Consider the following 24,375-nt stretch of genomic DNA (forward strand, 5'->3'; position numbering starts at 1 on the left):
TAAAAACAGTGATAATTATTAAGGCCCAGTAAAATAAAGTGGACAACTTGTGCAAAGATGATGCTGCAGCATCAGTAAAATATTAAAAATAAAGTACAGGGAAAAAGTGGCTGACAAATCTTACAAAAAGAGATGACCTGTCAACAGGAAAAACTTCAGTTTCAGTGTTTTGACCACCTTGTCCCTATAAACATCAAAGATCTTTTTCAAGCCAAAGACCAAGGTACTTTTAGCATGGCATATTCTCAGTCAGGGTTACAATTTAATTGATTAGATCCTGCAACTTAGATCATATAAACATCATAAGTTATAACCTTAGATATGTGAGCAGTTAAAACAAGCTTCATTTAATAACTTTCACTGAAGAAATATGGCGTTTGGCTGTATGATCTGTTAACGGGTATACACCAAATGGCAACACAGTAACTGTATGTTTACTTAAACATAATATTAAGGAGTGATACCTCGAAATAGCTACAGAGGGCCACCACATCTATAATAGAAACAGGAAATAATACAAAGGCAAATTGATTCCTCCCCCCACAAATGCAAAGAGTTCAGATAGACTCCATTTTTTATCAGCACACAGCACGGTACTCAGAATTTCTCCCAAGTGCTCCTTGAGTTGGTCGCTTTTGTGTGCATTATCATAGGATGAAGACATACTCATTTGTGGTGTGGTGTGTTGAGGATTCACATAAAAATGCCTACCATGGTGGTCTAGTGTGTGTAATATTCATTTTATTTACATTACATCAAAGTCAATTCAGATTGACATTAAAGGACACGGTTAAAGTTTCCCCACGACTTCTGCCCAACAGTGCCTAGTTTCCAGAGCAATGGATAGGATGATTTTTGAGCTGCATTTCAGCTTTCACTCTTGCATATTTGCCAAGGCCACACTGCTGCCAACAAAGAATTGAAAACAGACAATTTATTGCGTACAGTTACATTATATGACCCCCAATGTATGCTCAGGTCCTAGAGCTTCAGTAGAAATGAATACAGTATGTTTATCTTTGAAAGTGGATCCTTGGAGTGCTTAAATTAACTGCAAGTATTTCTGTTTAAATAAATCATTTCAACAAACAGAATGTACACAACTGTGCATTGGATGGGGCAAGAACAATAACAAAGGAGGGGGTACAAAAAAATATGATGAATATGTTCAACAATATGCACAGGCAGACAAACTGCTAAAAAAGTGCAGCTTTCTCTCTGTAGCCTTGCCAGAAACTTCTCCAAAACAAAACCACTAGGGAAACAAGATAACCAAATTGCTTTAACATCGACGGTGGGCTCTGCCCTTCAGTTGATTTCTTAGATCAGAGCAAGTCAGTGGCTTAGACAAAATTACAATGCATTTTCCAGATAAAAACAAAACCAAAGATATACTCGTTCTTTAAATCAGATGGTTTTCTAAACTGAATACAGACTCAGAATTTTATTGAAAGCCTTCCATTGAACAGACATCAATATTTGCGTGGGGGCTTTACTGTGTTTTCAAATGTCTTAAGATACCTTCAGTTAGTTTACTCTAAGGTCAGCTGCCACTGCATATGTTATAATAAAGAATGCCAATTACATAGTGTAATCCCTTTCAAAAGCCTCAAAGGGCTTCACAGTGTAATTTTCCATGTAGTGCCCACCTGGAAGCCATTTTGTGCCAGAGCAGTCATCACCCATCAGTGGAGAGAGTTTCCAGTTAAACGAGGGGGGTGGCTGGTGAGAGGTGTTAAAATACTTCCTTTTAATTGTGTAGTAAATGTTAAGAGACAATTGAGAGGGAACATCTATTTTCTGTCAAAAAACAATCTACTACCTTTTGCATGGTTGCAGGCAGGGAAAAAACAAATTATCTCAATGAACAGACAAAAGTGACAAAAACAGAGTCCAAGTGTGCCCAGGGCCTGAATTTCACCAGCTGTGTGGGGTGGGCAGGAAAGCCCCCCGAGACCCCAGCTCTGTGACTGTCTCCTTGGGGCTCAGGGACGCAGCTAAGAGGCCGTCACTGTCACGTGTACGGGGGTAAGTACGCGAACACGTGTTCTCCATTACAGGATCATATAGCAGAGAACGGAAAAAAACAAACAGACACAGGGGATGAGTCATTCCTGCTGGATGGGAACCGTTAGGAAGAAGTCAAAGAACTCCGAATTTAAATACCATGCTGACAGCTTCTCTTTGCACTGCAAACAAGCCAACCATTAGAGCACTGTCTTTGTTCACTGTCAGTCAGTAATATACTGCTGGACAGGACACATATGGGCCAGACTAGCACTCCCGGAGAGTCATATCTATCAGCAGCCTAAGTTTCGTTGGTTCACAAGGTCATCTCTTTAATATTCACCAGAGCCACGGGTGAACATCTAAGGGGTATGTGCGCATATTTCTTGAGCATTGAACAATATCTTCCCATACTTTTTGCTTCTATCGTAACCGTATTGCATAAGCAAAATTTGCAAACCCAAATCGACAATTATTTTAAAAAATGGTAAAAGGATTCTAGCACTTGAGAATATATCATGCCAAGAGACAGGGTATGTAACTCGCACAATTATTTTCTATCATAGGAAAATCTTCAAAACAACAAAAACCTCCAACTGCTCTCTCCGTCCCTCTCTCTTTGTATCTCACCCACACACACATACACACACCAAAACTTTTCTCGCAAGCAAGAACCTATGTGACCAATGTAGTTAATGGCTGTCAGAATAATAGCACTAGAGCACTCAGCATTAGAGATGACCACTCATAGCACCACAATTCCAGATTTCTTGGGCCTCTCTTAACAGCAGATCCTGGCAGAATGCTGGTGGTTCGAGGCTAATGACATCACATCCTGCCTGTATGCTTACAGTAGACAGCCATAAATTGCTAATTTTCTGTATGCCTACACTCTCAGAAAAAAGGTATGAAAAAGTCACACGGGTGGTACCCTATAGGTACATAAAATTTTACCCTAGCCATGGGTTTAATAATTATTCTGTACCTTTTATTGTTTGTGTAGTACCTTTCAGCGTGCATTTTGTATACTGTATTTGTCCTTTAATTAACAAAATTGTACTGTACCTCCACTGTACCTCTATTTCTGACAGTGCATGTAAATTATACAGTACTAATGACATCATGTCCTGGTAGGATTGTGCACAGCCATACAGTAGTACTAATGACATGGGTGGCTGCTGTAGCAGTGGCCCCAAGCCAAAGGCAGGGCCAATAGGGTATCAAGGAGATACAGAAACTCAGGCTCAAGACACTCTAGGTAACATTTCCTTGCTGCAAACAAAGATTGCAGGGGCAAGTCCCAGGTAGCCCACCACTTTGAGCCTGAAAATGCATTTATTTGTTAAATACCCACCGTATAGTTCACATTGAAGAGAATGCATCTAAGCTGAGGCTATGACAGTCCTCCAGCTGTTTGCCTTTCAGTGTCTCTCCTTGAACATGTTGTGTCACCTCCAGGCCAAACTGGGCCTGGTTCCTCCATGACCTTCCTGTCCTTCAGCCCCATGGGGTCAGGAGCCCACTGAGCAGCAAGCACCGAGCAGGCTGGACCTCTCGCCCTGGAGCACTCCTACGCACTCTGCCTCCGGCCATTCGATCAGGCCCCTGACCTCCGAGCTGCTCTGCTTCACCCTATGGGCTATGGCGAGAGGGAGAGAGCCAGAGGACAGGCCATGTTTCACCATGCTGTTCATACGCACATCCGTTCAATGATAACCTGTTAGGCCATTCATTACATTACATTTCATTACAGTCATTTAGCAGACACTCTTATCCAGAGCAATGTACAATGAAGTCCAAATCAGAACCAGGGATACGTGCGCGGAAAACCCTTGAGGTAAGTACGGTTCCAAGTGCTAGAGTTATCACATAATTAAAAATCTTAAACCGTTCATATTCACAAACAGATAGAAACAGCATATTGTAAATCAATAAATAAGCAGGTAGATTATTATTCGTTTTAGTCAGTCTTGCAGTTCCTCGTTATCTGGCACCAGCAAATAACTGTCAACATCAGCCTGATAAAGTGAAGTGCGAAGGGATGGGGGAACTGGCTGCACTTCAATCACGTTTTGACACGGCCAAATATTTTGACTCCATAGCAAATAAATGTTCACAGCAGGTCTTCGGTCCAGCGCCCCAAAGACCAGCTGAGCAGCGGGCGCACTCAGGAGATGACATAAGGGTCCAATTTCCTGTTTCCTGTTTCTTGCTTGCAGACTTCTCTTTGGATCTGTATGAAATACGGGGCTGCACCAAAAGGCGTAGGGATCGGACAATGTGACCTGCGGCAGCCAGCTTTGCCCCAGCAAGCACTGCAACAAACTCAGCTTGCTTCAGTGTTCTGCTGTTTCATGTCCATCTACGTAACTCGAAAGAGGTAAAATTGCCTTGCATACATGTTCACAAAATCTGTGATAATGCCTTCAGTGAAGCGTACTGATGGAACTCATTTCTATATACAGTACAACAGCGTTCATTTCAGAAGTTTGCTGAGATAAAATACAGGTTCGATTTAGGCCAATTTAATGCACAATGTATTCAAATTTAATACAGGCTGTTTAAGCCTTTTTCATTTAGACACAAAAATCGTTGCACAGTTTTAATGTCCTGACACTAATAGCTTTTTTAAATTACTCTGCCAGCATTGCCATTTAAAGTGTTTTCCTGGTGTTATTACAGACCACCACTTCACAGTGCGTTCATATAAAACATCCATGTGGAGCTTCATTCTCCACCCCCAGATCAGTAGACATGACTTCTTCCCAAGAGAAGTAAATTATGGATGTTGCCCTTTATTCCAGCCATAGGCACTCTTTGTTATTTGTTGCCCTCGTGTGGTCACTCAGATAATCGTACAAAGGCTATTTAAGGACAAGTTTCTGTAAACATTTTAGGCAGGATGTGGACAATTAAAAGTAGGTAACAGCAATAAATGTACAGAGCGCCGAGTATATTCAGTTCAGTCTTGTATGTATGGTTCCAGTTTGGGAATTGCTGCAATTGTCAAAGTTAGGCTGAGATACAATGCTAAACAAACTAAACCTAAACAGACCAACAGCACTTACAAAGATTCCTTGTGGCGGAGTTTTTCTCTATGAACACAAAAAGATTTTGCCTCTGTCCTTCACAATAAACAACTCCTCACTTTAACTTCACTAAGAGAAGACAGTGATATCAGACTTGACCTGTGTTATGAGTGCAGAAATGACCTCACACACTGTCTGAAGCTGAGATTCACAAATACATATGGGGAGAATTACATCACAGATTCTTAAACACCCACTTAATTCACATTTTGCTTTTGACTTGTTTTAATTTTTAATTTCAGTTTTAATTTCATTTTATTTTAATGTTTGCAATTCTTGCAACACATTTCAAGTGAAACACCTGTATTTTCTTTCATATTTTCTTGTGACCGCTTGAATGGTTTCAGAAAATATACTCCTTTACCTACTCACAGGAATATACTGTAAGGCAATATTAATCTCTAATGCATCATATTGCTTCTCTCCACCAGTGAGTAACATAACATAACATTAGTGTGTGTTGCCCGTCTTGTAATCACAGGTCTGTAATAATACCTTTTGACCTTTTGTGTGCCTCTGTTTGGGTGTGTCAGGGAGCCATATCACAATACAATTCACATCACACATACCAATCAATCCACACGTGTCCACTAATTGTACACACTGTCACAAATGAGTGTCACCTGTTGACTATAGAATTTTTGAATGCGGCTATTAATGAAGAAAAATAACTTACCAATGGTCATAAGCAGCTCGCTGACTTGTTCTCCTGATTTGGCAGATGTTTCGATGAACAACAAACCTTTGCTCTCTGCAAGTCTGTAGCCCACCTAAAAAAAGAACAACCACTTTAAGACCTCTTTATGTTTCAGTACGTTAAATATACTAAAATATGTCACTGATTTACAAAATCATATTTAAATTATGGCCACATTGGTTTCGGCATATGTATCATTTGACAGCATTCTTCAGTACACATGAAATAACATATTCAAGTGACTGGATGCATAATATATTTTGTAGAAAAGCAGGATAGCTAGCCACTGGCTGCAGCATAAATCCTCTATGATTAGGGATTATAGCTGACCATTCCACGGCATATAGTCTGTTTTTATGGGCCACAGCTGACCACTATATTCATTATATGTGCCATCCGTGTGATCTTTCTGTGGCCTACTAGGCCTAGATAGTGTATGCAGAAGTCAATCAAAACATACAGTACTGCTAATCAATAGAGACAGCACTGTGGCTGTCCAGGGGAGGGTACCTGCAGCGGCACCTGCCGGGTGTCAGACAGGTCTGCCTTGTTCCCCACGAGCACAACCACCGTCTCCCCCGGGATGTACTGCTTCTCCAGCTCCTTCAGCCAAAGCTGAGCCCTCATAAAGGACTCCTGCAATCACAGCACAGGCTAGCTCTCATCCCCCAACTTATCGAAATGCAGCTCAGTACGAAATGCAAAATGGCTTCCAAAACAGATGCATCTGTGAACTACAGTGAACAGGAGCAGCCTATAGCCAAGTGATTAAGGTACAAGACTGGGACCCGAAAGTTCCGGTGTAGCGATCATAAGATCTGCACGGCTGTTGGGCCCTTGAGCAAGACCCTTAACCCCACATTGCTCCAGGGGGATTGTCTCCTGCTTAGTCTAATCAACTGTAAGTCACTTTGGATAAAAGTGTTTGGTAAATAACACATTTTAAAAAGAGGGAAGTGTATGCTGCTTCGCAGGTGGCACAGATAACAAAACAGAGCTAAAACGGCACAGAAAAGAGGCAGGAAACCTGTATTACATCTGAAATACAAAGACGCAAATTAATTTTGTATGTGAAATTCGCAACTATATATCAAGGCACTTCGTATAACAACTTATAATATCCACAGCTTATCCTCAGCACTGGTCCTGAGAAAAGGGGAATCATAAAAGAAGAAAAATGTACTCTCCCTGCTGGAAAATCCCAAGCTGGTCATAAACTGATCTAGCTGGGTATGAGCTGGCCAACCAGCTAGTACTGGTAGCTTGCCTGAGCTGTTACCAGGTCAACCAGCAACCAACTGTTTCAAAACACACAGGACTGGCTCCCTACATGTCAGCCCAAGCTGAACTGAATCCTCAGTAAATGTAAAGTAAGTTCTGTCCAACGGTGGCTCTACCCCTTTGTCAATAAACAACAGTTACAATGAGGAAATGAAACGTAGTGGTGGCTATACCCCAGAGCTTCCTTTATAATGTCTTTACAGGAACACAAGCAAATCAGGTCAGACATGTCAGATGTATACAAAGGATTATAGAGGTTTCTGGCTATGGCCTTCAACATTTAAGGCCACAAATTACCACTGGTATTCCCCTAAATGTTGTGTCTGTGCTGGGGCACAGTCAGATCAAAAGCAGACAGTGTTGTTCACATGAATAGACAAGCAGAAATGTGCCTAGAGGATGTGTTAGAGTTATAGGCACTTTAAGAGTTTGCAAATTGCAATAGGTATGAGGGAATGAAGAAACTGGCAGCAATGCCTGGAAAAAAAACACTCAATAGCCAATAGCAGCAAGAAATCATATACTACTCCACCAATTTATTCAAAAAATTGTGCAATCATTTTCAACCACCTGCAGTGTATTGATTATTACATTGATGGTCTACATTCCTGTATTACTGCTAAAGTAAACACGGAAAGCATGGAAGAGTCCCATAGTCTTAGATTGAATACAGCCCATGTACGGCCAACTGTGGCTGGTAGCATACGGGAATGCATGCTGTTAGTGATTATGTCACCCAGGGGCTGGCAGGGTTCTGCAGTTTGGGGTTAATGTTTCATCGCCTTCTAGTAACCTCCACTGGTGGATCTGGCCCCAAAGCTGCACATGAAATGTCTTCCTCCAACTCAGGTCTGTGCAAGCTTGGCCATGTGACAATAAGTTGGCCGGGGACAGCATGTGTTTTGGGTCCCAAAGTGACAATAGGGATTGCCGCATTAAGTTCATCGTATACTATACCAAATTAGGGTGGGTTTTTTTTTTTAAATCATTGACTCACAACCCAGTGAGCATTGCTGCCCTCTTTTTTTCATTATGGTATGTTATCAGAAATGTGTGATTTGCTCAGGTCAGGGGTTCGCCATTTTGTGCAATAGCTACGCTCATTTTGGGGTTCTTCTTCCATCTCCAATCAGGGATACCGGTTCTAGGCACAGGAAGTACCTTTTTGCTGATGTCATACACCACCAGGGCAGCGTGCGCCCCTCTGTAGTACAGTGGAGTGACGCTGTGGTACTTCTCCTCTCCCGCGGTGTCCCAGATCTCGAAGCGGAGCGTGGAGTCATGCAGGCACACCACTTGAGTGAGATACGCACCTGGAGACACAATCACAGAAAAAGAGTGTTTTATGTTCATGTGGTGCGGCGGCACGGATGGTGCAGTGGGTAGCACTGCCGCCTCACAGCAAGGAGGCCCTGGGTTTGAATCCCCGTCGGCCGGGGCCTCTCTGTGCGGAGTTTGCATGTTCTCCCCGTGTCTGCGTGGGTTTCCTCCGGGTACTCCGGTTTCCTCCCACAGTCCAAAGACATGCAGGTTAGGTTGATTGGAGAGTCTAAATTGCCCCTAGGTATGAGTGTATGAGTGTGTGAGTGAATGGTGTGTGCGCCCTGCGATGGACTGGCGACCCATCCAGGGTGTATTCCTGCCTTTTGCCCAATGTATGCTGGGATAAGCTCCAGCCCCCTGCGACCCTGTTCAGGATAAGCGGGTTAAGATAATGGATGGATGGATGGCTGTTCATATGGTAGCCCAGGCAGACACAATACTGTAATTAATGTAGTCATCTGAGGTTTAACAGTCAGGACATTAAACCAGAGTAAAAACAATCACTGTCCAGATCAGTTCGCCCACAGTCATGTGTTCCTTTAGAAAGAGCTTAGAATCTTAAATAACTCATTGACAAGGCAAGGGATGTAAATGAAGGTGAAATGGCTGAAAGTGCAGACAGCTAGTAATGAGCCAAACCTGCACTGCACATTCTCAATGTAAGAATTTACATGCATGATCAAGCCATCATGGAGAGGCCCTTGTTTGGGAAGCCCTGTATCAATGTCATTTGGTTTAGTGGTAAAATAAGTGCACTGGACCTGGTCACTACTTAAGAACAAGAACAAATTTAGACATACTCATGTACACCTGTCTGGTACTCGATAACTGTGTGGATACGTTCTCTCTGCTGTATTAGCAGTGATAACAAAAGCCCACTATAACATAACTGTTGTTGGCGGAGTGGAAATGTATGTCACAATCAAGCTCAGCCAAGTTATATAAATAACACAGCTATAAATATAACAGGCACACTTGCCCAGATACCCATACACAAACAATGAGAGCGGGACTCACAGCCGACTGTGGGGGTGCTGGCTTTGAACTCATCCTTGCAGAAACGGAGGGCCAGGCTGGACTTGCCCACCCCAGAGCCCCCCAAGAGAACCATCTTCACCCTGAGCAGCCGGGGCCCCACCTCCACCTCCAGAGGAGACTCGCCCAGGCTGCTTAACCTCCTCTCTGCCATCATTCAATGTTCTTCACTGCAGGGAAAGAGAAGCACCCCAAATCTGGAACAAAACGTGTCATGTCAGCGGCTTAGAACAGGGCAGCCCCCTACCCCCATCCCACAACACCCAGTTCCTCCCTCAACTCCAACCCCAAAACTAATGCCTCACCCCCAGCAGGTGACAGTTCCATCATGGGGCAATAGAATACCTGACAAAAACGAAGTGAATTACTAGCTCCGCCAGTGTACTGGTCTCCAGGAAGAAGAGTCGAGAGGCGCGATAGGGAGGTTCCTCATCTGGTTCGACTTGTTCAGCCAAGGTTGTGCGCGTGTGCTTATAGGTAACATGCACAAACAGACAACTGTACCTTTCTCTAAACTGAAAACAAACCGTCTTCATCCATCGCAGAACGTAGGCTTATTGGCTGACTTCTACTTCACATTTAAAAATCAACGAACAAAGGTCACACTAGGACACAGTTGTGAGCAGTTCAGATTTTGCAGTGAGTTTTGAGGACAGCTGCAGAACAAACAGACAGCAACAGGTCCAGTGACGCTCAAAAGAAAAGCAGACACAGCCACCAAGAAAGAGAAGTTTTGACTCTTACCTGAACAGCAAATTCTCCACAGTTTAAAAGCTACAGCGCAGGAAAGCTGCTCTCCGTCAGACTGAACTGAAAGAAGAATGAAACACTGAGCATGAGTCACTCGTGCAAATGAAACCAGACTTTCACTTTCACGTGCTTTCATTTTGGATCAAGGTGCAGTAATGCCCAATCCCTCCCCACAGTGTAAAACCCATTTTACCTCCCATTTAACAAGCCCTTTGCTTCATATTCCACCTTGCCCTGCACTCAAGGCCAATTTATATTTCTTTGGAACAGAAAGAGTAGCTCATAACACAATTGTTGAATCATTTCCTCAAATTTGGTAAGAAGTGAAGCTAATGGAGTTTAAGTATAAAATGTGCATTTATTATAACTTTAAAATGTGCTTTTATAAAGGCTGGGGTTAAAGGTTGTTACAACTTTTCTTCCATTTTATGGAAATTGTGTTTTTATGGGACCGTGCCTATTGTTGTCACAAGGGGGCGCAAATACTCTTTAGAGAGGATTGAACAATGTCCTGATGAAGCCAGAGATCTGTGAATTCAACGTGAACAAAATGCCTCTGGTTTTATTTGCTTCTTAACTGAACTGTGTTATTACTCTTGGTGTGCTTATTTGTAGGTGCTTGAATGCAGGATTACTTGACTGGGTTGTTTATTTTCTTAGTGCACTTCTTTGGTACATTATTGTGCCATTTTGGGTTTACTATACAGTTATTTTTGAGAATAGAAAGCTTGACCCTTTGATTCAATCACTAAAGCAAAAGCTGTGTTATTCTGTTTGGATTACTTCATACTTGACCTGACTTGAGGCTTCAATGCACATGTCTAATTATGGACTTTGTTGGTTATTGTATTATTGTGTTATGTTAGGCTTTACTACAGTTGGCACAGAGTATCGCACCAGCCTGCCAGGCCTTTTGGGAATCAGATTTAGCCGTAGTTCCATTACTACTTAGTTATTGTAATTGGGCATACTGGCCCAACCTCAGCTCCAGTGAGGCAGGTTGATGTCTTTATAAAGACATATTAAACATATTTCATATTAAAGAGAACACATTTACAGAAAGAGGCTTTTGTTCCAACAAAGCAGTTACACACCTGATTCAAAAAATGAAGATGCTCTCATGGTTGATTAGCAAAATCAGGTGCGTAGCACTCAGGTGCTTACAATGGTTCTGACCGCTACGTGGGAATTAGAGGACGACTGTAGATGTTTGAATGCAGAGCAATGCAATGCACTCTTTTTGCATAAAAAGGTTCTGTCTATAGTTTGCTTATAGTGTGTCTTTTGAGTTGTATCCCAACCTCTGGCCTGTGTTTACTTAATGTTCAATTCATTGGCGACGACCAGTCAAAGAGTTAACCGCCCTTGTATCATTTCCATAAATTCGTTATCGAATGTAACCGATGCAGTTGCATTCAATCTGTGAAGAATGAATAGTTACCCAAATCTAGAAACGATGGCAACGTCAGTAGAATGGTGGGTGCCTTACCATGGTGTGTCTGTACGCGTGTTAAATACGTTATATCCAGCATAATTAACATTAATAATATTCATAGTTAATATTTCATTTTCGTTTCAATATGCACTGACGGTCTTGGGGATGGATGGACTTTCCAGTGAAGATACATATCCAGGACATAATATCTCAAGAAGTACGTCTTTTAACACGCTTGTTTTCATCGTAGATGTATTTGCTTCATAAATCATCGTTTTATTTCAGGAAGGTCGATGTGTACACTTGGATCCATTAGTTATATTTAGTGCTCCTGATATTTCCTATTGATAAGCATAGCTACAGCTGTAAAAAAAATGCACACTTCTTTGCACTCCGTGCCCATCCATATTTGGTAGTTTATACGAACTTCCTGTATCTGCTTTTTATTGGCTATTAAATGCGCTGCTTCATCTAAAGTTTTGGTCAATGATTTCGTTCAAAAAGCGGATTTTCAAAGGGAGTAACTTTTAAAACTATTGGTTTCTGACAATAACAAAAAAACAAAAAAACAAAAAGAAAATCCCACATCAGGCAAATAAGGACATGACAGAGAGACTTTGGTTACTGAAGCCACCATGTGCGAACATGTGTGCTTTATTAACTCAATGACATTTAGCAACGCCATCCCCTTGAGAAATAGTTGGAAAGTCTTTGAGCGCAGAAATGTCTACACCTTTAAGAAGTACAAGATAAGATGTCTGTTTTTAGCACTGGCCGCTCATCATTAAAAATAGCTAGGCGTGTGAGAAGAACGCAGCAGCTACCTCATATGCTGTGCGGTCCTGGCTGAAAGCTGTACCCCGGAACGTGTATTCATTTAGGTCTGGTCTTCATCCGGGATTGGATTGCCTAATGTAATCTGGGCAGTTTGCTATCATTTCGGTTTCCTCTGACGGATCACTCAAATACCATAACCGGCTATAGCAACGGAGCTGACCACCAATAACTAAAGTCAGGTTTTGTCGTTTTGTTCTTTTTTGGAGGTGAAAATATATTTGGATTTTATAATGGCGGATTATCAAGAAGACAACTGCTTTGAAACTGTAGCCTAAAAGAAACGCGTCTATTCGTCGGCTATATTTTGATCATATCAAGAAAGCAACATGTGTGCTGCAAATAGGCTGTGTTTATGAGCAATAGACGAGGGTAGTATATTTTAAATTTGCCATACATTTCTTACTCGAATCGTCACAATCCAGGAAGAGACCAACGGATGTATCAAAATGACCCAACGCCAAGCCGAAAAGCTAACGGTTACTTCATATCTGATTTAACCAGCTAAAATATATACTCTCTGTGATTATTGTTTTCTTCTGACGTTATCCCCGAAGAGACAACAACTCTGAAATCGTTTTTGTTTTTTCTCAGTCTCGCTAACTTGGCTTTCTTTCATAGTATTTTGTATTTCATATTAACATTTCAAATTTGGGATCTTTTAACTTGAACTGCAGTGACAAAACAAGTATTCATCCAAAAATGGGAACTCAGGGTACAGGAAGGAAAAGAATTCCTAACAGGGAAAGATTGTCGGCAGAAGATGATGCCTTAAATCAAATAGCCAGAGAGGTAAGTCTTGAGAAGATAGCTCCTGCTTGTCTTGTCATATTGCGCAAAATGTTTGCTGCACTATGATCTGTAATCGGGGAAATGTGTTGTACCATTAATTCCACACTATTAGTGTTAAAGGCAACATAAATGCTTCAGTGGATCTAGATATCCGCTTCACGTGTGTCTGTTCATTTGAAGGTACCCTGCAGTAAAGATATTGCATGATGCATTGTAGTCGTTAGCCCCCCCCCCCAAAAAAAAAACAGCGTGGCAACGTCCTCTGTTCTATGAATGTAAGAATGGTTGAGCTTGTCAATGCTAGCTAACATGAAGCGCTATCTCAACCGGCGCACAATGATGCATTGTTTGCACTAGAGAGCCAGAGCATTCTCGTAGCTTGACCTACATGATTGTTTATGTATATTGAAATTATCTAAGGAAAATATGAATGGTGCATTTGTTTCGACAACCGAGCAGGCAGACTGTCAATTCTGCACATGCGAGCTCAACGTCACTACAGAAATCACATTGAATTGACGGGGGTCAATTCCCTGGTGATGCAGCATTATTTGTAGCTGTTACTGCTATAACCTCTGTCTTCAATTGCACGCCTATGCCGAGTGTCCTGTAATTTAAGCCGACGGGAGAAACCAGAATCCATGGGCTAGCGACGTCACACTGACGATAGAGCTTTTTTTTTTTTTTTTTTTTCTAAATATTATAATCATTATCGGCTATGATTCAGTGGCAAGATTCTTGACATAATTGTGTTTTCTTTTTAAAATATTCTACGTGCATTTATAACATTCTCACGCATAGAATGTTAGTATCTGGAAGCAATGTGCAGCCATGCGCTATTCAAGACATGAGCGTTCATTTCTATGGCGTTGATGTATACAGAACTCTGTGCCCAAGACAGAAATGTGAACCATCGAAGCATCGTCACATCCTCGAAGTCTGACAGGTGTCTCGTATCGTGTTCGGACAGGTTTATCCCAGTCAGCAACCTCACCAATCGTCCCATAATCTCCTGCGGTTTGTGTCGTTTTACCTTCCCCTCTCCGAGTAAACAATTGCAGTTTTTTGTAAGAGACGAATTATGTGTAGCCTAGACCTCGAGTTCCCCATGGTGTTGATTTTAATATCCTCTTCCCCACTTCCTGTGTTTTCAATAAAATATAGGCTACATTCAACTCGCAGTTTGACATAGCCTAGTCAGAATGTGAGAAACAATTTTGTTATGCCCATTGACACATGCTCAGTTTTCCAGAAAATACCAGTGGCATTCCGGTTAAACTCAGTGTGCAAATTCATCAACTGACATGTTTATTTAGGAGTGATAAAGCCTTAACAGCATTTGAGGTTTCCAACAGGCCTATACTATAGATGAGAGAGGATTGAGTTTGAGAGACTGAACAGCTTTCCTAGACCAAAATTAATATATCATTCAATAGAACAGTACTTGTTGAAAAATGAATTGTTCAAAACATTCACCTTCAGGTTTGGCCAGGTATAAATATGATCATACCCTGTGCTGTCTTGGTGTTACTGAAGGAATATTATTAAGGTCATCTTCTTGGGAGCATTTGGATATTACAGAGACAAAGGCAGTAAAAACACCCAAGCCAGCATATGCTACACACCTTTCTACCGCTTTGTAACAACTTGATACAGATTAATGACATTGGTTTTCCAAATCTTGCTGATAATGAGAATCTTGGATCAGTCATGAGGAACGTCACTGAAAAAAGTAAACAGTTGCCAGATGAGTACTTTCCTGTGGAAAAAAATAAAGCCCCCCAACATGGCTTTGCTTACAAGAGTGGAGATGCTGTTTAATCAATCAAATTGTACCTACAGTATGCATCTGATTGTAAGGGGTTTCTTTCCATCACATGTTTTAAACTGAGGATTAACTTATTCTAGTTTATAGAGGTGGTCAGACATGAAGAATAAAATACAAAAACAGAATCTGTGCTATCGCTGCTAGGTGCATGGATTTCATCCTGAACGGAATCAGTTAAGATGTAACCTGATATTTTCCATTATTTTTGTCTGTGGATTTGTCCTTCACTTGAATTTGTTAAGACACCTCTGCGATGCAAAACGTAGCCTTCATTTCCATAAAATTGTGCATTTATTGCAGATAGGACATCAATAAAAACACATTACCGAGCCATGAAAGGGTTATTTCTCTAACATAAAAGTGTCATCATCAAAGAAATACGGCCCACTTCTTTGCCTAAAAGCTTCTGCTACATAACACATTTTTTAGATTGTATCCCTTCAGAACCAGAGCAGTTCTGCAATTCTAGCTTTGGCAGGGGGCAGTTTGACAGCATGCCATTTTATTGGGAGGGGGGTATGATAAAACACGGCACTGCAATGTCCTGGGAAGGAGGCAGGCTCGAATGTTCGAGCAGGCTTGCTCAAGCGCGAGAGAGAGGATGGAGAGGATGAAGGGGAAGGGGGTGTGTTTTGGCAGCAGTTGGAGCGCGTCGTTGCATCAGAGGAAGCTCTGAGCAGGTCTCTTCTGCAAGGGGCGGATGTTGCAGCCGGGGTGATTGGCACTTTGGCCTCGTGTGCCGACATCCTCAAGCTGATTTTCTGTCGATTCACGTCTACTCCTGCGCTGGGCTGGAGCAGCCAATCCGTTGCTGCGGTTTGGCTGCTCTGCACGACTCCGCTGTTTTAGGGACCAGCTGTCCCTTTAACTGGAGTGGGGGGGGCGGGAGGGTGGGGGCAGGTGGTGTCTGACGCTGCTGAAAGGCTGACAGCCCGGTATGTCGACCCTGATGAGCTGGGGGAATCTGCGACGGGGGCCGGTAAAAATAGAAATGCCTTAAAGTTCAGCTGATGTTGCACCCTGCCTGTAAACCAACACAAGGCGAGACGTTTTCACGCTGTGCACATAAGAGGGAAAATATTGACTGTTGACTGAAGGGGCAGTGCTGTTTGGAGCGGATGGCTTCCCCACGCGTTTCCAAACTGCAGACTGCTCCCGGTCCTGAGAGAAGGAGGCGCGGGGGCAGCCGCTGCCCAGAGGCCGGCGTGGCGGTCGGTCTGCGGGAGACGCGTTTATGAAGCGGTTAAAAGTGTGCGGAGGTCATCGTGCCTCTCACCGCAGGTTACATGCAGGTATTTAAACAGGATACCTGCTGTGCATCTGACACCATTTGAACCATGATCTGCGGAGCACTCATCTGGAAAGCATTTCCTGTCTTAGGGTGGCGGGGGGGGGGCCCCACTCAGAGAAGGTTGACTCCCAACGCTCATCTGCTCAAAGTGATTTCTTTCTCCGCTTCCTCTGTATATGACAGCTTGCATTCATAACCTCACATGAATAAATATATGATGTATGTAACTGAAAAGGGCTGAATCACCAGCAGGCATTAGATGCAGGAAATGCATGTATCATCTGCGCTGGCTGTAACAGTCAGCCCCGCCTCATCTGTGCAGTTTCACCCCTCTGACAGGATATGAATAGCTTGAGGGTGGCTAGGGGTGGGGGTTGGGGATTTGGGGGGGGGGGGTGAACTTCACTTTTAAATCTCACTGTCGCTACAGAGGAGTGAGGACCTAGGTTTCCATCAAGGACTGCAGGTATCCACCCTTAATGGACCTTTCTAATGAATCCACCTTATGTTTCCAATTTTTTATTGCTAGGTAGCCTGCCTACATGATGAGTGTGTTTCCTCCATTCGTATGGGTGTGGAGGTGTGTTTATTTTGTGCTTGTGTAGAATGTGCCCATTCATGATCTAGTTTTTCCTGCTCTGTTTGCGCGATGGCGAGATGTGGGCTAATTCGGAATTGTGTCGGTTCCAAGCTGGGTTAGGCTTCTGAAAGGTTTGCTGTGTTCTGGGGCGGCTCTGGGTGTTTTAATGAAAGCCCCCCCTTCTGTCTATATGTGTTGGAAGATGGGGAGGGTGGGGGGTGGTGGTAATCTCCCTCGGGTTTGACAATCGAGGTCAATGCCATCCGCTGCTGACCTCTTTCTTATATAATGCGCTATGTCATCCTTACTGAAGATCACAGGCCGTACAGGGACCGGACATGGTTTCTTCACATTAGGGACCTGTCCCGCCGCCCTTAGACATGAGCTCCCGATGGCTTACGGGACCAGAGGAAGCCGCTCTTGGCTTCACTTACACGGAGCAAGCGCTCCCGGGAGGTTTGTCAAAAACTGGCCAAGATCTCCGTACCAGAACCCCCCCTACTGCAGTGATTTTCTGGGAGAGGTCCTTGGATTGGTCCCAGAAGTGCTGATGTTTAGCAAGGTAGATACTCTAAAGAGGCAGGGCAGAAATATCACCAGCCTGACCAAGTCACTTGACTACAGTGGAATGCAGTTTTGTTTTTTTTTGTTTTTTTAATCTTGCTAAATCTTTTACAAAGTAACCTTGCCCATTTAGGTAACGCAAGTGAAACAAGTCGCTATATGGAAGCATGTTGGCAAGATGTCCTTTAACTCATTCTGGGCTAAAGTGCCCTATTGAAAACTCAGAGAAAAAGCCTAGGAATCACAGTGCATTTCAACAGTCATGTGTCCCGAAAAACAGTCATGTTGAAATACAACATTGGCGTCGTATCCGTCTGTTAAGGGAGATGTAACGTGCAGGTCGCATCCGCCCATAAGGGGTTAAAGAAAATGTGGAACTTGGCGAGCTACTTTGAAATCTTGAGCCCGATTGGTCTTCTGAATTGCTGCAAGGATTCTGTTGCAGCCCTGGACGTGATCTTTACCGCGGACTTCAGTCGTGTTGAAAAGAGCCAGGACTAGTTTGGGGATATCGAGTGTTAGTGTTGCTCTAAGAAAGGGTCAGTGAAATGTACACTGCCCCACACTGAAGCAGAACTCCAAATCCTCCCCCGGCCAAGGCACACTTTAATATTCACAGATCAAATGTGGCCCTCGAACCTGTATAACGGATAACCGAATCCACGGTTCTTAATTGATGATTTACTGTACCGCTAAGAGGTCTGTATCGGCTCACACATTTCTGTGTGGGATGAATACTGTTATGGATTATTTTATGTACAGCTGTCCACTGAAGAGTAATATGAGAGACTAAAAGATGCAATTAAAAAAAAGTATTTAAAAAAAGGTTGCAATCTCAAGGGTTCGGAATTTAGGTGAAGGAAGTTGTCCTTTTCATCCTGGCTGCTCACTCGTACAGCAGTGGCTTTTCCTCAAGCGCTGGACTCCCACAGATCTGCAGAACTCTGACAGCGGGTCCGCTGCTTTCTTTCTGTTTGAGAAGGCAGTACACCTAACCCCTAAATGCCCCTTGACGAGCCTTGCAAGGTAGCCAATCGCCGTGAGTGTGTGTATGAGTGGGTGAATGAGAAGCATCAATTATACGGTGCTTTGAATAAAGGCGCTAAATAAATTCCAACCATTTAGCAAGATGGTGGACAGTGCTTCTAGGGAGTTAAACTCCGGGCCCCAGGCCTGTCGCCATTTTGTACTGTATGCTTCGCGTCTTAATTATTGGAGGCTTGTGACTTTTGCATGTGAGGTGTTATTGCTTCGGGTTTCTCCTCGACCCTACACCCCCCCTCCCCTCCAGCCCTGCAAGTCAGCCCTTTCGGCCTCGCCCTGCCTTGACCAGTCCCAGCTGCCTTGAGCCCAGTTTACCGCTCGCTTGTAAACATTTATCTGTTTTTGGTTGCCTTTGAAGGCGATGTTCAAAGATGGCTCTTTTTTTGGGGTTTTTGTTTTTAACTGCCTCTCATCTGTTCGCCACAGAAGAAAAGCTTTATTCATTCAAGGAGTCGGCTGAAAAGGAGATCTGAAAACCCAGCGAGCGGGCGCTATTCGCACGTCCCTACACAGATGTGAGATTTTAATATACTACAGGGCCCCCCTGACACAAGACAGCAGACGAGCTAATTCGCTGGGAGCTTAAAAGATTAGCATGGGTGCGGTGTAAGCGGGGAATTAGAGTGCTTTGGATAAACAGGAGTGCCATCTAAGACCAGGGGTAGAGGCTTAGACTTGCTAGCCCAGTCTGTGACATCTGCAGCAGTGAATGGAAGTGTCGCCCCCTGTGGCCAGTTGTGTTTGTTTTTGTTTGGATGTGGAAGGATGTTGTTTGCAAAGATGGATGTGTGTGCGTGTGTGCGTGTGTGTGTGTGTGTGTGTGTGTGTGCCCGCCAGGGCTTATGTCTGATACATAATCACCACTATGGCGAGTGTCATGGATGGGACTGTCTGTTCATCTCGGCTGCAACCCTGAAGGAGTACCGATTGGCCATCAGCGTGACTGAGAGGGCTGCTGCCTGCTGATTGGGTGACTGTGATGGATGGCATTTTACAGGCCTCAAGGCCTGTGAAGGGTACTAGGCCTTCTCAGGCCTCTGCAGAAGGCTGGTGGTTAACACCATTACCAAGGTGTAAAGCATCTTTCAGAACTGTAGTGTTTTACACTGTAATAAACACATCTACTTCACCTGGACTCACCTGGGTCCAGTACCCACAGTGTCTGGGTTTGGTGGCTGGCCCGTCGCTGGGGCCAGTCAGTGGACAGTTTGGCTCAGCCACGGCTCTGCTGCAGCAGCAGGGGTCCGTCACCCCCCCCCCCCCCCCCCCGAGCTCGCCCTGCCGTGTGCGGCAGTAATCCACCCCCTCCTCTCCTCACCCACCGGAGCCGCTTCATCTGCTGCACAAATAAACCAGCGCTGGCTGTTAATGTGATGGTCGGCACAGAGGAATGTTCTTCTCCCCATCTTCTGAGAATCTGGGCGCGATAAATCACCCTCTGGATTATATAACTGGCCGTGTAAAGAAAAACCGCTGAAATGTTTATTCATTAAATGAAGCAAACGTTAAAGAGTTTGAATGCACCGCGTATGGTCTACCGTGTTCCACCCCTTCTTCGTCCTCTGCTTTCATCCTCTTCCTCAGTATCCCACATACTGAGCTTTGAGTTCATTAGTGACCCTTTTTTCTCTCTCTCTTTGAGTTTTTTTTGTGAGCTGGGATTGGCTTTTTAAGCCCTTTTCCTCTGGATTGTTTTGAAATGGGGATGTATCCGGTGGGTGGGGTTTGGGGTCCTCAGAGGCTGTTTGCCCATGGACTAATAAGGAAGGAACAGATTTTTTTTGCCCAGCTCAGTAGGGCCTGGGGGAGGGGGGAGGGGTCTTTAAAAAGGGGGGGTGACGGCAGTGAGTGATGGCATTAGGGGAGGGGAGGGGGCGGGGACTAGCTGGGGCTGACAGCTGTTCCTTTTTTTTGGTGGCGGCTGTCTTCTACAGACGGGCGCAAACAAAAATAAATTCACAACTGGCCCTTCCAAACCCTCAGTGGAAGCGGGGCACAGGCCGTTCTTTGAAGGCTTGGTTCCACGCCAGCTCCCCCCAACCCTCCCTCTCCAAATCCCTGCCCATTTAGACCATTTCATCGTCACCAGGCTTAGATAAGGGTGCCTAATCACTACTGTATCCATCGATGTTCTCATTGGGCTGGGTGCCATGCTAATGTTATATTTGGTGTGGATTTTCTAGCTGGTGATGGTCTGCATTTGAAAAACTGCTCTCCTACAGAGGTATATAATGTGGAAAACAGCTACAACATAAGGAAAAACATGAGTGTTTTAATCAATAAAATAACTATTTCCTTCCTCTCAGCTTCAAGTGTAGCTGGACACTTTCCTCACTAATAGAACATAAAATTAACTCTCTGACTAAGGTTGCCTATTAAACCAAATACCCAGTTTACTTAAAATTAATTTGTATGCGTGCCCGTGTGTGTGTGTGTGTGTGTGTGTGTGTGTGTGTGTGTGTGTTTGCATGCAGAAAGTAGAAAGTTTCCCTAGGTCTTGCTAAGGCTAGTGTGGCAGTCCTGTATTTGAATAGTGTTTGGGTGTGCAAACATGTTTGTCCACCCGGCTTTGAAGATAACCGTGAAGAGACAACCCGGATAACCTGGAGGCTGTTACAGTGGAAAGTACCTGAGCCGCAGCTGTGCAGTTTTCCAGTCCACTGTTTGATGAACCAAAAACTGCAGCTGGCCTTGAACACAACCACCTCTCCCTTAAGGTTTACCATCGCAAAAGTTCAAGTACCACTTACCTTTACCTTGTTACCTTTCAATTAAACCTTTTCACAAGCACTTGCAGGGGCTGCATGTTTCACCTGGTCTTGTTTTGGGTTCATTTGCATAATACCCGCCGCCTCTTACCGCCCCAAGTACAGTAACGCTTATTTCTCCATCAGCGGGATTCGCAGTGTGGCTCTCTCCGGAGCGTGCCTTCTTAATGTCTGCCGGACGGCGTGTTTTGTCTGAGGGACGGTTTGGGGATGGCTAAGCCTCAGATTAAGTTGGCGGGCGGAGCAAGGTGACGGGGGGCATGGGGTGAAGCGGCGCATATCTGGGAATCGGGAGCGTTTGGAGTGGATTAGTCTGGGAGCAGCGAGCGCTGCGTCGCAGTGAGGACACTTCTGTAATCCCGCTGTGACAGTTGGGATTGCCCCACTCCACCGTCATCATTCCGCCCTGTTTATCACCCTTTTGTGTGTAGGTCCGTTTGGGGCATGTTGTGAGCGGCGGAGGGTGGGATGAACGGGATTAGGGAGATTGCAACCCCCCCACGGTCCGGTACTCGAAATCGCACACTCACAGGGCTCCACCGTCAGCGCTCAAATACATAATAAGTGTGCTGCATGCAGACCTGCTCGCTTACATCCGCTTCCATACACACCGATACACACACAGACCTGCTCGCTTACATCCGCTTCCATACACACCGATACACACACAGACCTGCTCATGCACTTTCACTCCCATACACACCGATACACACACAGACCTGCTCATTCACATTCACTCCCATACAAACATCCCAAATACAGACAGACCTGCTCACTCACATCCACTTCCATACACACCGATACACACACAGACCTGCTCATTCACATTCACTCCCATACACACCGATACACACACAGACCTGCTCATTCACATTCACTCCCATACACACCGATACACACACAGACCTGCTCATTCACATTCACTCCCATACACACCGATACACACACAGACCTGCTCGCTTACATCCGCTCCCATACACACCGATACACACACAGACCTGCTCATTCACATCCACTCCCATACACACCGATACACACACAGACCTGCTCATTCACATTCACTCCCATACACACCGATACACACACAGACCTGCTCATTCACATTCACTCCCATACACACCGATACACACACAGACCTGCTCATTCACATTCACTCCCATACACACCGATACACACACAGACCTGCTCATTCACATTCACTCCCATACAAACATCCCAAATACAGACAGACCTGCTCACTCACATCCACTTCCATACACACCGATACACACACAGACCTGCTCATTCACATTCAGTGCCATACACACTGACACACACGTCCCCACTTTGCTTCCAGGTGTGTGTGAGCATCCTGAGCAGAGGCCAGCAGGTGAAGTGCGCTCACCGCACTGACCTGTGTCTCAAACAGTCCTGAAGGGCCACACTGCCTGCTGGATTTTGTGGTTTCCTTTCATTACGCTGGCAATTTACGGGTTGGCGACAGGGTTTATGGGTACGTGCAACTCGTTGGCTTTAATTAGGTTCCCACAATGACGCACTGTTTGTGTGTGTGTGTGTGTAAAACCCCAGGAGAAGTCCCTTTTCATAGCTTTTATAGCATACTTCATAGCTTGCGGTGTGATGTTTTTCCGTCTTGTTAGTACGTAATGGGGACCCCTGGGTGACTGGTCCTGGGGCCCGGCCTGTGAGTGAAACTCTGACCGCACCGCTGGTGACAGGCGGACAGTGAGTAACGGGCTGCGGGGAGGGAGGGGTCGTTGGGGGTCGTCTCCTCTCGCTGCGCACCAGCGCCTCCTCTGGTGGACCGGACCGTGTACCTGCGCCCCGCTTGCGCCAGACTCCCCGCGCTGCCTTCTCCTGGGACGGCCGGACTGCGCAGCTCAGCTGGCGGACTGTGGAGTGAGGAGGAGTGGAGTGAGGAGGAGTGGCAGCTGGCCCTACGTGCTTCGAATGAGACCAGTACTCATCCGCGTCCTACCAAGCTGACAGGCCAACCGAACTTGACAGTCTGTTGAAACTCTTTTTCTTAAAAAAGGGGCTAAAAGAAGGCTGGTGAAGGGGAGACCTGTGCTAGAGTCTGTAGAGGGGCCGGCTCTCAAGTCATACGCAGGTCTTTCATGGCTTTTACTGAATGGTTTGGGGATCGATCCCCGACCAAGGTATCTTCTGAGCTTTGATCTCATCTCTGTCTGTTACCCTATCTGCTTTCCCCCTGCCTGAACAAGCACAAACTGTGGGCAGGGCTGTCCTCTCCCTCCTCCCTCTCCCACAGGCACTCACACACACACACACGCACACACACACACACACACACGCACACAGGCACACACACTCACACACACACACTCACACAAGCACACAGGCACACACACTCACAGGTGGAGCTGTCTAAACAGGGAAGTGGAGGTACCTCCCGGCGTCACTGGGCTTGTTGAACTGTGCCGAGATGGCTATCGCAAACACTTTCCTGTTTGTTCAGTATTTTTGGGTTTCGTCCATACCCAGAGTGCACCTGTGCATGGCAGAAGAACGGCGGTCAGCAGATGAAAACGAGTTCTAGGGACATCAGGAAGACAGGAGAACCACAAAGCTACTTTGGCTTCGGCTTTTTTCTGTGCACTTATTTGTACGCTTTTAACTTTTACTCACAGACACGCACAGTGACACACACACACAGAGACAGAGATGTAATGCTGCGGTTCTCTCCTGTTTTGATGTACTAAGCAGTACGTTTGTTGCTTTGCAGTACTCTTCCTGTGTTTGGTCTGCCCTCAGCGGAGTGGTTAAGGGAGTGGCTTAGGGAGGGCTTTCTCTATGCCTGTGGTCCTTTTGGGTGCACTGGTGCGAGGAGTCCATTACAGTCTCAGAGCTGGCCGAAGCTGTTGTCCTTTTCTCAACAGCTGCCTCTCGAGCCGGTCATAATGATAGCGTGCAGACGGCTAATCCGGAAGTTTCCAAACTGGTGTCTGGGGGGTTCTGCGAGGGAGTCCCAAGGGCCCCTCTGCAAAACTGAAATAAATATGAACAAGTTTTCATAAATTCTATATTTCATACTTA

At 44.8% G+C, this 24,375-nt stretch overlaps 2 protein-coding genes across 23 annotated transcripts in view; one reads left to right on the top strand and one right to left on the bottom strand.

Moving 5' to 3' along the window:
• Positions 1-721: 721 nt before the first annotated feature.
• LOC133116470 (ras-related protein Rab-17-like) lies at positions 722-10,274 on the bottom strand. 2 transcript variants are annotated; one of them, XM_061226060.1, is made up of 6 exons: positions 10,177-10,274; positions 9,415-9,629; positions 8,236-8,387; positions 6,304-6,429; positions 5,773-5,866; positions 722-3,646 (listed from the first exon to the last, which is right to left on the bottom strand). In XM_061226060.1, the coding sequence occupies exons 2-6, from the start codon at positions 9,587-9,589 to the stop codon at positions 3,519-3,521; spliced, it is 675 nt and encodes a 224-aa protein (XP_061082044.1). In that variant the 5' UTR covers positions 9,590-9,629; positions 10,177-10,274; the 3' UTR covers positions 722-3,518. The 2 variants fall into 2 exon arrangements, with proteins under 2 accessions (XP_061082044.1, XP_061082045.1); XM_061226061.1 differs by having other exon boundaries at positions 9,415-9,602; positions 10,177-10,238.
• A 2,167-nt stretch (positions 10,275-12,441) lies between these two features.
• Positions 12,442-24,375, top strand: part of lrrfip1a (leucine rich repeat (in FLII) interacting protein 1a) — a 59,277-nt gene continuing 47,343 nt past the window's right edge. For 11 of the 21 annotated variants that reach the window (XM_061226036.1, XM_061226039.1, XM_061226038.1 and 8 more), the window contains exon 1: positions 12,443-13,243. In XM_061226036.1, the coding sequence (XP_061082020.1) occupies positions 13,154-13,243 (90 nt within the window). In that variant the 5' untranslated portion in view covers positions 12,443-13,153. Of the gene's footprint in view, positions 13,244-16,764; positions 16,829-24,375 lie in introns of those variants that run through there. The other 10 variants (XM_061226045.1, XM_061226050.1, XM_061226040.1 and 7 more) reach the window with 4 other exon arrangements.

Source organism: Conger conger, chromosome 17 (assembly GCF_963514075.1).
Source record: "Conger conger chromosome 17, fConCon1.1, whole genome shotgun sequence".
NCBI classification, from domain to species: domain Eukaryota; kingdom Metazoa; phylum Chordata; class Actinopteri; order Anguilliformes; family Congridae; genus Conger; species Conger conger.

Bases quoted from the DNA above. Each gene is read 5' to 3' on its own strand.
- LOC133116470 (XM_061226060.1), bottom strand. From the start codon at position 9,589: ATGATGGCAGAGAGGAGGTTAAGCAGCCTGGGCGAGTCTCCTCTGGAG. The intron at 6,430-8,235 runs GTACTTCCTGTG...CTGTGATTGCAG, and splicing joins TGTATGACATCAGCAAAAAG to GAGTCCTTTATGAGGGCTCA. The intron at 3,647-5,772 runs GTAAGTTATTTT...CTCTCGCCATAG, and splicing joins CGAGCTGCTTATGACCATTG to CCCATAGGGTGAAGCAGAGC.